The sequence below is a fragment of the Pristiophorus japonicus genome, chromosome 2 (assembly GCF_044704955.1).
Source record: "Pristiophorus japonicus isolate sPriJap1 chromosome 2, sPriJap1.hap1, whole genome shotgun sequence".
Lineage (NCBI taxonomy): Eukaryota > Metazoa > Chordata > Chondrichthyes > Pristiophoridae > Pristiophorus > Pristiophorus japonicus.
Window position 1 is genome coordinate 93169628 of NC_091978.1, and position 12131 is coordinate 93181758.

The 12131-nt window shown below is 45.1% G+C and overlaps 1 protein-coding gene across 2 annotated transcripts in view; it reads right to left on the reverse strand.

Moving 5' to 3' along the window:
- The window catches only part of npr2 (natriuretic peptide receptor 2), a 255740-nt gene that overhangs the window by 226993 nt on the left and 16616 nt on the right, over window positions 1-12131 (reverse strand). For both annotated transcript variants that reach the window (XM_070868404.1, XM_070868405.1), the window contains exon 4: window positions 6155-6290. In XM_070868404.1, coding sequence (XP_070724505.1) covers window positions 6155-6290 — 136 coding nt within the window. The remainder of the gene's footprint in view (window positions 1-6154; window positions 6291-12131) is intronic.

The following is a 12131-nucleotide window of genomic DNA, read 5'->3' on the forward strand; positions in this document are numbered from 1 at the left end:
ATAGGTGAATGGGACTCAAGGTCGACAAGTCCCCTGGTCCGGATGAAATGCATCCCAGGGTATTAAAAGAGATGGCGGAAGTTATAGCAGATGCATTCGTTATAATCTTCCAAAATTCTCTGGACTCTGGGGAGGTACCAGTGGATTGGAAAGCAGCTAATGTAACGCTCTGTTTAAAAAAGGGGGCAGACAAAAGGCAGGTAACTATAGGCCGGTTAGTTTAACATCTGTAGTGGGGAAAATGCTTGAAACTATCATTAAGGAAGAAATAGCGGGACATCTAGATAGGAATAGTGCAATCAAGCAGACGCAGCATGGATTCATGAAGGGGAAATCATGTTTAACTAATTTACTGGAATTCTTTGAGGATATAACGAGCATGGTGGATAGAGGTGTACCGATGGATGTGGTGTATTTAGATTTCCAAAAGGCATTCGATAAGGTGCCACACAAAAGGTTACTGCAGAAGATAGAGGTACGCGGAGTCAGAGGAAATGTATTAGCATGGATAGAAAATTGGCTGGCTAACAGAAAGCAGAGAGTTGGGATAAATGGGTCATTTTCGGGTTGGAAATCGGTGGTTAGTGGTGTGCCACAGGGATCGGTGCTGGGACCACAACTGTTTACAATATACATAGATGACCTGGAAGAGGGGACAGAGTGTAGTGTAACAAAATTTGCAGATGACACAAAGATTAGTGGGAAAGCGGGTTGTGTGGAGGACACAGAGAGGCTGCAAAGAGATTTAGATAGGTTAAGCGAATGGGCTAAGGTTTGGCAGATGGAATACAATGTCGGAAAGTGTGAGGTCATCCACCTTGGGAAAAAAAAACAGTAAAAGGGAATATTATTTGAATGGGGAGAAATTACAACATGCTGAGGTGCAGAGGGACCTGGGGGTCCTTGTGCATGAATCCCAAAAAGTTAGTTTGCAGTACAGCAGGTAATCAGGAAGGCAAATGGATTGTTGGCCTTCATTGCGAGAGGGATGGAGTACAAAAGCAGGGAGTTCCTGCTGCAACTGTATAGGGTATTGGTAAGGCCGCACCTGGAGTACTGCGTGCAGTTTTGGTCACCTTACTTAAGGAAGGATATACTGGCTTTGAAAGGGGTACAGAGACGATTCACTAGGCTGATTCCGGAGATGAGGGGGTTACTTTATGATGATAGATTGAGTAGACTGGCTCTTTAGACTGGGAGTTCAGAAGGATGAGGGGTGATCTTATAGAAACATTTAAAATAATGAAAGGGATAGAAAAGATAGAGGCGGAGAGGTTGTTTCCACTGGTCAGGGAGACTAGAACTAGGGGGCACAGCATCAAAATACGGGGGAGCCAATTTAAAACGAGTTGAGAAGGAACTTCTTCTCCCAGAGGGTTGTGAATCTGTGGAATTCTCTGCCCAAGGAAGCAGTTGAGGCTAGCTCACTGAATGTATTCAAGTCACAGATAGATAGATTTTTAACCAATAAGGGAATTAAGGGTTACGGGGAGCGGGCGGGTAAGTGGAGCTGAGTCCACGTCCAGATCAACCATGATCTTGTTGAATGGCGGAGCATGCTTGAGGGGCTAGATGGCCTACTCCTGTTCCTAATTCTTATGTTACTTATGTTACTTATGGTAAGACCAACTCGTTACACATGCTACTCACATCATTCTCAGCATCGTGGATGCTCCAGAGTAAATCCACCCTCAGCTCCAATTCCGCAACGCAGACCGTCAGGAGCTGGCGACGGATACACTTCCCACACACGTAGTCGTCAGGGACACTTCCAGTGTCCCTGAGTTCCCACGTGGTGCAGGAGGAGCATATCATGTGACCGAGCTCTCCTGCCATGACTTATCGCTTAGATACACTTAAATTGGCAACAACAATGCTAAAGTTTACTCACTGTTATAGAAGAGAAAAAAGAAAAACTACTCACCAGTCACCAGCCAATCACTTACCCCCTTAGCTGTGATGTCACCTTTCTGTTTCTTTCTACTTCTTTTTTGCCTTCTCCCTTTAGCTGAACCCCAGGTTCTCAACAAATTTCCTTCCTTTTTTGAGCCAGGCATTGGAAACTTTTCCAGGGCGAAGGTGCAGATGCACTTGGTTCCACATGCATGACCCATTCACCACAAGGCGCGAGCGGTACCTCACATGATGAGGGAGAGAGTGGAAATCGAGCTTGACAGGCTGCAACGCGAGGGCATCATCTCCACAGTGGAATACAGCGAGTGGGCCAGTCCGATTGTTCCAGTATTCAAAAGTGATGGCACGGTGAAGATTTGCGGCAATTATAAAGTTATTATTAATCCTTTCTCGCTACAGGACCAATACCCGCTACCTGAGGCAGACGATCTATTTGTGATGCTGGCAGGAGGCAAGCTCGACCTGACTTCGGCCTGCATGACACATGAGCTGGAGGAGTCTTTGAGCGGCCTCACCTGCATCATCACGCACAAGGGACTGTTCATCTACAACAGATGCCCGTTTGGAATTCGGTCGGCTGCAGCGATCTTCCAGAGAAACATGGAGAGCCGACTGAAGTCGGTATCACGCACCGTGGTTTTTCAGGACGACATATTGGTCACGGGTCGGGACACCGTCGAGCACCTATAAAACCTGGAGGAGGTCCTCCAGCGACTGGATCGCGTAGGACTGTGGCTGAAGAGGTCAAAATGCATCTTCATGGTAACAGAAGTGGAATTTTTGGGGAGAAAGATCGCGGCGGATGACATTCAGCGCACAGACACCAAGACAGAGGCTATCAGGAACGCACCCAGGCCACAGAACGTTACGGAGCTGCGGTCATTCCTGGGACTCCTCAACTATTTTGGTAACTTCCTACCAGGGTTAAGCACCCTCTTAGAGCCCCTACATGTGTTATTGCGTAAAGGTGAGAACTGGGTATGGGGCAAAAAACCAAGTAATTGCTTTTGAGAAAGCCAGAAACATTTTGTGCTCCAACAAGCTGCTTGTATTGTATAACCGTGTAAAAGACTTGTGCTAGCATGTGATGCGTCGTCGTACGGAGTCGGGTGTGTATTACAACAAGCTAACGTTGCGGGGAAGTTGCAACCTATCGCCTATGCCTCCAGGAGCTTGTCGAAGGCCGAGAGGGCCTTTAGCATAATTGAGAAAGAGGCATTAGCGTGTGTGTTCGGGGTAAAGAAAATGCATCAGTACATGCTTGGCCTCAAATTTGAGCTGGAAACCGATCACAAACCCCTCATATCCCTGTTCGTTGAAAACAAGGGGATAAATACTAATGCCTCAGCCCGCATATAGAGGTGGGCACTCACGCTATCAGCATATAGCTATACCATCCGCCACAAGCCAGGCACTGAGAACTGTGCGGATGCTCTCAGTCGGCTACCATTGCCCACCACGGGGGTGGAAATGGTGCAGCCTGCAAACTTGTTGATGGTGGCGCAGCCCGCAGACTTGTTGATGGTCATGGAAGCGTTTGAAAATAATAAATCACTTGTCACGGCCCGCCAGATTAGGACTTGGACCAGCCAAGATCCTCTGCTGTCCCTAGTCAAAAACTGTGTACTGCATGGGAGCTGGGCCAGCATCACCGTTGAAATGCAAGAGCTAATCAAGCCGTTCCAGCAGCGAAAGGACGAGCTGTCTATTCAGGCAGACTACCTGTTGTGGGGTAACTGCGTAGAGCTACCCAAAAAGGGCAGGGAGACGTTCATCTCGGATCTCCACAGCACATAGCCGGGTATAGTAATGATGAAAGTGATAGCCAGATCCCATGTGTGGTGGCCCGGTATCGACTCTGACTTAGAGTCCTGTGTATGGCAATGCAGCGTGTGTGCTCAGTTGAGCAAGGCGCCCAGAGAGGCACCACTAAGTTTGTGGTCCTTGCCCTCCAGACCATGGTCGAGGATCCATGTCGACTATGCGGGCCCGTTTCTCAGTAAAATGTTCCTGGTGGTGGTGGATGCTTTTTCAAAATGGATTGAATGTGAAATAATGTTGGGAAGCGCAGCCACCGCCACCATTGAAAGCCCGAGGGCCATGTTTGCCACCCACGGCCTGCCTGACATACTGGTCAGTGACAACGGGCCATGTTTCACCAGTGCCGAATTTGAAGTATTCATAACCCGTAATGGGATCAAACATGTCACCTCGGCCCCGTTTAAACCAGCCTCCAATGGGCAGGTAGAGCAGGCAGTACAAACAATCAAGAGCCTCAAACGAGTCACAGAAGGCTCACTCCAAACCCGCCTGTCCCGAGTACTACTCAGCTACCGCTCGAGACCCCACTCACTCACAGGGGTGCCCCCGACTGAGCTACTCATGAAAAGGACACTTAAAACCAGACTCTCACTGGTTCATCCCAACCTGCATGATCAGATAGAGAGCAGGCGGCAGCAACAAAGTGTAAACGATGGTCGCGCCACTGTGTCACGGGAAATTGATCTAAATGACCCTGTGTATGTGCTAAACTATGGACATGATCCCAAGTGGATCACGGGCACGATGATAGTTAAAGAAAGGAATAGGGTGTTTTAGTCAAACTAAACAATGGACAAATTTTCAGAAAGCACCTGGACCAAACGAGGCTGCAGTTCACAGACTGCCCTGAACAACCCACAGCAGACACCACCTTTTACGAGCCCACAACACACACCCAAAGGATCAACGACACCACACCAGACCAGGGAATCGAACCCATCACGCCCAACAGCCCAGCAAGGCCAGGCTCACCCAGCAGCCCTGCAGGGCCAATAACACGCCAGCCCAGCGAGGGCACAGCCAACACACCAGAACAGACATTTGCACCGAGGCGGTCCACCAGGGAAAGAAAGGTTCCGACCGCCTCACCTTGTAAATAGTTTTCACTTTGACTTTGCGGGGGATGATGTGTATCTGTAAAGCATGCACTCCCATGTTCTGCCACCAGGGAGCGCATCCCCTGAAGTCCCAAGGGATCCCAGCATCCCTTGGGAGCACTGTATATAAGCCGGCCCCTAAGGCCTGTTCCTCACTCTGGAGTGTCATAATAAAGACTGAGGTCACTGTTACTTTAACCTCCCTATGTGCAGTCTCATCTGTGTTCGGAACACAACAATAACAAGATGGACAGGAAAGTGTTTCTGAATGTTGTCTGTATGAATTTCTAGAAGGCATGCGATAAAGTTCCGCACAAAAGATTAGCAAAGGTAAGAGCACATGGAATGGGAGATAACCTTGCGATATCAGTTGATACTTGGTTGGGAAGTAGGAAATAGAGAGTAGGGATAAAGGGAATGTATTCTGATTGGCGGAATGGGACAAGTGGTGATCCCCAGCTGGTGGAGCGTCAACTTTTCACCATATATATTAATGACTTGGATGAAGGAATGGAACATTGTATATCCATCTTTGCAGATGATACTAAGTTAGGAGTAACAGTAAGTTACATAGATGGGAGTAGGAAGTTATTAAGTCATATAATCAATAGACACAGGGCCAAAAATCGTGATCTCTACAGGCGCGTACAATGCGTGCACACACCCGAAGAGGCCCCGCAAGTGCCGGTTCTCGGCGTGCAATGCGCATGCGCTGAAAACTTGCAAACTGTCTTTTGACAGTTGTAGGCCAATTTAGGCCTCGGAGTGCAAGTCTACGTTCCTCCGGGATCACCAAGTACTTTCATAAAAAAAATGTTGGTCTTAAGCCTCCAACCTAATTTCTGGGTCATTGAAGTCAATGGAAATAAAAACAGGGGGAGAAGTAAAATGAACTGCCGATTCATTATTACCTGTTTTACACTATCGCACACATCAAAATTATCCCATTAAGTGAGTGGACAAAACTATGGCAGATGGAGTTCAGGTGGGAGAGTATAAGGTAATCCACTTTGGATCCAAGAAAGACAAATATTTTCTAAATGGCAAGAGACTAGAAACTGTGGAGGAGCAAAGGGTTTTGGGTGTCCAGCCACATAAATCACTAAAAACTAGTGCACAGGTACGAAAAATAATCAAAAAGGCTAATGGAATGTTGACCTGTATCTTAAGTGGCTGCAAATTAAAATCTTTAATACATTTAAATATATATATATAAATATACTTTTTGAATCAAGCTAACTTTTGACAACTTACACATGTGACAGGAGACAACAAAGGTTTAATAAAAGGTCTCAATTAAAGGCATAGATTTCAAAACATACCTTGGAATTGTCGATCTTGCATTTTCCTTGTGACTACCAGTCCATCTTTCTTGGATCCCCCTGCTGCGAGTGTCTCATTCAGAGCCATAGCATACAGCGTGATCCCATCATAAAAACAACCAGCAATAAAATTCACCTGCAAAAAAAATAGAAATTGCATTTACCGTTAAGCCTTCAGGTACAACAATAATGAGCCAATCAAACAAACTGATGGGGAATGGTCCTCGGTTTTAGCAACACTGGGAAATGACCCTTGGCTTTGCCTGATATGCAGCAGAGGGTCCTATAGTTTGGTAGCGCTATGGTGAGGCTGTATGGCAGCATCCAGCATCACTTTGGACAGAGAACTGGGATTTGTCAAGACCTGAGGTTTGGCATTTCCTAGTGCTACAAAAAAAATCAGGATGATCCATCCCCCAGTGCTACCAGAGCCCTGGACCACCTCCATTGCTACCAAAGCGCACATTGTTCTCGAGTTTTTTTCCATTCATTTACAGGATATGGGCGGAGCTGCAGATCCCTAGTTGGCCTCGACCCACTGCAGTATGTGTGATCAGCGGTTTGATACAACTGAGTGGCTTGCTGGGCCATTTCAGAGGGCAGTTAAAAGTGGGCCTGGAGTCATATATATACCAGCCGGGGTAATGATGGCAAGTTTCCTTCCCTAAAGGACATGAATGAACTAGATAAGTTTTTACAGCAATCCATGAGCTTCAGGGTCACCATTGCTGATACTAGGTTTTTTATGCCAGATTTATATAATAAATTGAATTCAAATTCACAAACTGCAATGGTGGGATTTGAACTCACATCTTCATATTTCTAGCCCAGTAACATAACCATTATGCTACCATACCCCCAGCAGTGCAACCAAACCCCATTTGCTCTTTCCAAATCCAAATGGTGCAAAGGAACAATCCTGTAAAATTTCTGGATTGGCACCAGAAAATGGGGTGGAACCCAGTTTCACCAGGATTCTACACATATTTTCCATTTTCCGTGGGGGCCATAGGTTCTGTCTGCTCTTAAGTTGAGGAGGCATGTATATGAGAGTTCCTGGGCAACCCCAGAAATTCAGCTCTTTATACGTAGGACTCTGATGACCTCAAGCTAGCTGAGAGCTGCCGTGAGTTCTTCTGAGGCTGACAAAAGGGCTTCAACCTTTTTTAGGGAAAGTTATTTGATTCCTCAGGGGATCAATTACCTTCTCAAAGAGGCCCACTTTCAGATGAAAAAAAAGACATTTCTTCAGGACATTCTCTCTGCTGTTGGACTAGATTGGCATTGCTTCAAAATTCCACTGCCTGTTTGGAGGAGGAAGCAAATCGGGTGGGTTCTACAACAGGCAGGCAAAATCCACTCCACTGTGTTAGTGTCCAGTAAGCAAAGTTGAAAATTACCCCTGGCCCCAGTATTTCCTCAATCTGCCACAAGCAGCAGCATACATAATGAGTATATATATATTATCAACACGTTGTAATATATAGTTTAAGATTTTAACAACATGTTGTTGTAACACTCGATTCTGGCCAGACTGCAATGTTTACAGCTTTCTTTTTTGCCTGAAACTCAGGTTTAATTCAGAATAAATAAACTTTATAACCATCGGCTGCTTGGAAGAAGATGTTACCTTCCCACTGAAAAACTGTTTGCCTTCAAATTGCAGTATCTTTGACACCAGTGCAATCTAATAGCTTGATCATTTTATAAATAAGATAATGGAAATAAAGTGTCAAAATTTCAGGTAATAAAAATTTCAGTTCTGCGGAAAGGTAACAGAAATGTCCTTTATTTTCCTCGGAAAGAGAATTTGGGGAACTATAGATCAGTTAGTTTAATGCCAGTTGTGAGCAAACTCTTAATTCATAATTCAAGATAAAATTAGTGAGTATTTAGAAACACATGTGTGAATCATGGACAGCCAGGCTGGATCTGGAAAAGGTGTTTGGCAAATGCAGAAATGGTCATTTTAACTTTTGGTGTTGATGTAAAATGGGAAATTTTGGATATTGGAGAATCTGAGTTCACATCCCACTATGGCATCTTAAGAATTTGAATTCTGTTTATAAAAAAGTTGGACTCCATATCCCTCAATACCCTTAGCTAGCAAAAATCTATCGATCTCAGATTTAATATTATTAATTGAGCTAGCATTGATTGATTTTTGTGGGTAAGAATCCCACACTTGTACAACTCTTGGCATGAAAAATTGTTTCCTAACTTCTCTCCTGAATGGCCTGGCTCTGATGTTATGGTTATTGTACGAGGGCAGAGGGAGGGTGATAAAGCTGATTCCGGAGATCAGGGGGTTGATTTATGAGGAAAGGTTGAGTAGGTTGGGCCTATACACTTTGGAGTTCAGAAGAATGAGAGGTGATCTTATTGAAACTTATAAGATTATGAGGGGGCTCGACAAGGTGGATGTAGAGAGGATATTTCTACTCATAGGAGAAACTAAAACTAGGGGATGTAGTCTTGGAATAAGGGGCCGCCCATTTAAAACTGAGATGAGGAGAAATTTCTTCTCCGAGAGGGTTGTAAATATGTGGAATTCTCTGCCCAGAGAGCAGTGGAGGCTGTGTCATTGAATATATTTAAGGTGGAGATAGACAGATGTTTGAGCGATAAGGGAGTAAAGGGTTATGGGGAATGGGCAGGGAAGTGGAGCTGAGTCCATGATCAGATCAGCCATGATCATATTGAATGGCGGAGCAGGCTCGAGGGGCCAAATGGCCTACTCCTGCTCCTATTTCTTATGTTGTTATGTTCTTAAAGTGCACTGCATATCAGGCAAACAGAAACTTTATGTGAATTTCTCAGTCGGGCTTCTTCAGCATCATGATGGGTTTCTATCCATATCCATTTTGATCAAAAAAATCTCCTTACTCTCATAGTACAGCATCACAGTACTCACTATCACATCAATCTGATTATATGCTGTTCATCATTATCACATCACCATTGTTACTTTGATACCTCATTATAGAAACATAGAAAATAGGTGCAGGAGTAGGCTATTCGGCCCTTCGAGCCTGCACCACTATTCAATAAGATCATGGCTGATCATTCCCTCAGTACCCCTTTCCTGTTTTCTCTCCATACCCCTTAATCTCCTTAGCCGCAAGGACAATATCTAACACCCTCTTGAATATATCCAATGAATTGGCATCAACAACTCTCTGCGGCAGGGAATTCCATAGGTTAACAACTCTCTGAGTGAAGAAGTTTCTCCTCATCTCAGCCCTAAATGATCTACCCTTTATTCTAAGACAATGTCCCCTGGTTCTGGACTGCCCCAACATCGGGAACATTCTTCCCGCATCTAACTTGTCCAGTCCCGTCACAATCTTATACGTTTCTTTGAGATCCCCTCTCATCCTTCTAAACTCCAGTGAATAAAGACCCAGTCTCTCCTAATATGACAGTCCAGCCATCCCTGGAATCAGTCTGGTGAACCTTCGCTGCACTCCCTCAATAGCTAGAACGTCCTTCCTCAGATTAGGAAACCCTAACTGAACACAATATTTCAGGTGAGGCCTCACTAAGGCCCTATACAACTGCAGTAGGACATCCCTGCTCCTCTACTCAAATCCCCTAGCTATGAAGACCAACATACCATTTGCCTTCTTCACCGCCTGCTGTACCTGCATGCCCACTTTCAGTGACTGATGAACCATGACACTCAGGTCTCGTTGCACCTCCTCCTTTCCTAATCTGCCACCATTCAGATAATATTCTGCCTTCGTGCTTTTGCCCCCAAAATGGATAACCTCACATTTATCCACATTATACTGAATCTGCCATGCATTTGCCCACTCACCTAACCTGTCCAAGTCACCCTGCAGCCTCTCAGCATCCTCCTCACAGCTCACACCACCACCCAGTTTAGTGTCATCCGCAAACTTGGAGATATTATACTCAATTCCTTCATCAAAATCGTTAATGTATATTGTAAAAAGCTGAAGTCCCAGCATTGAGCCCTGCGGCACTCCACTAGTCACTGCCTGCCATTCTGAAAAGGACCCGTTTATCCCGACTGTCTGCTTCCTGTCTGCCAATCAGTTCTCTATCCACATCAGTACATTACCCCCAATACCATGCGCTTTGATTTTGCACACCAATCTCTTGTGCGGGACCTTGTCAAAAGCCTTTTGAAAGTCCAAATACACAACATCCACTCGTTCTCCCTTTTCCACTCTGCTAGTTACATCCTCAAAAAATTCTAGAAGATTCGTCAAGCATGATTTCCCTTTCATAAATCCATGCTGACTTGGTCCGATCCTGTCACTGCTTTCCAAATGCGCTGCTATTTCATCCTTAATGATTGATTCCAACATTTTCCCCACTACTGATGTCAGGCTAACTGGTCTATAATTACCCATTTTCTCTCTCCCTCCTTTTTTAAAGAGTGGTGTTACATTAGCTACCCTCCAGTCCATAGGAACTGATCTAGTGTCGATAGACTGTTGGAAAATGCATCCACTATTTCTCGGGCCACTTCCTTAAATACTCTGGGATGCAGACTATCAGGCCCCTGGGATTTGTCAGCCTTCAATCCCATCAATTTCCCTAACACAATTTCCCACCTAATAAGGATGTCCTTCAGTTCCTCCTTCTCACTAGACCCACTGTCCCCAAGTACATTCGGAAGGTTATTTGTGCCTTCCTTCGTGAAGACAGAATCGAAGTATTGGTTCAATTATAAAATCTCCCTTGACATCCCAGCACCTTTATTAACTGCTTGCCTTTGCAATGCTGCCATGCTCTTTAAATGATCATTGTGGTGTTATATGAACTGCACTATTACAGTCCTTCTCACCTCCTGTCACCCTCACCATAGACAGTCATCACATGCTGTGCCGTTGTTCTTAGCATCCTACTTTGCAGCAATATAGTGATGTTAATATGTCTGGCTTAGCAGTGCAATGGATGCATTGTTGTGCCTGGGCTACACAGCAGCAACAAACTGGAAGTTAGTGGTTTTTCTGGGCTTTGCTTTTGAAATTTAGTGAAGATTCATAATCAGCTGAGTACTATTTTAAGTTAAGATTCATGATTTGACTGAGAAGGTTCACAGCAGTGCCAGTCAGGTTAGTGGTCTGTCTGGGTTGTATTGTAATAAGGTAATGGGGCTTTATTGTCCATTTGAGATGTGTTGTAAAGTGCCTTCTATTTGTCTCCACAGAAGTTAAGGAAGCCCTACATGCACTGGTGCGAGTTGTAAAGCATTTATTGCCAGGATGATTAAATGATCAGAAACTGGTGTGCACAGTAAGCAGTGATTAATAATTTGAATAAGAGTGAGTAACATGCACATCATTAACTTCAATAACAGTGATGGATCAATAACAACAGTTTGCATATATAATGCATTTAAACATCTCCGAGCACTTTCCTGGGGAAAAACTTGATGCCAGACATGACGTAAGTGTCAAGTGACAAACTAAAGGCATAGCCGACGAGCTAGGATTTTAGCAGGCTTTTGAAGCCAAGGAGAGAGGCAGGAAGTTGAGTAGAAATTGCATTGCGCCCAGTTTGGGGGTGGTAACAGCCGGGAGGCGGGACATTCCGCGCACCGCTCGCAAAATAACGTGCTCCACCTCCTTTCTGGGGCAGTAGTGCGGCGGTCGGGAGCGGGACACAATGTGACATACTGGGCCGCATCGCGCTGCCACGTAGGAGGAGCTCTCCCCTTCATTAAAAGGGAGGGCCCAAGCTGCAAACTCTGCAGGTAAGAATCAGGCCTCCATGGGAGTGGAGGTGACGTGCCAACAGCTCGGCACTCACAGGATGCTTTGCCTCATGTCAGAACAATAACTGATCCAATGAAATCCTTCCGGTGGATGTGCCTCATTAATAGTCATTGCAAAAACAAATCCTCTATGATACTTGTGCTTAATTTACATTTCTGATTTGCAAACCAGCAGAGTAAATAAAGGTAGTGTTGTTGGTGCTATAGGTCATGCACAATATCAAA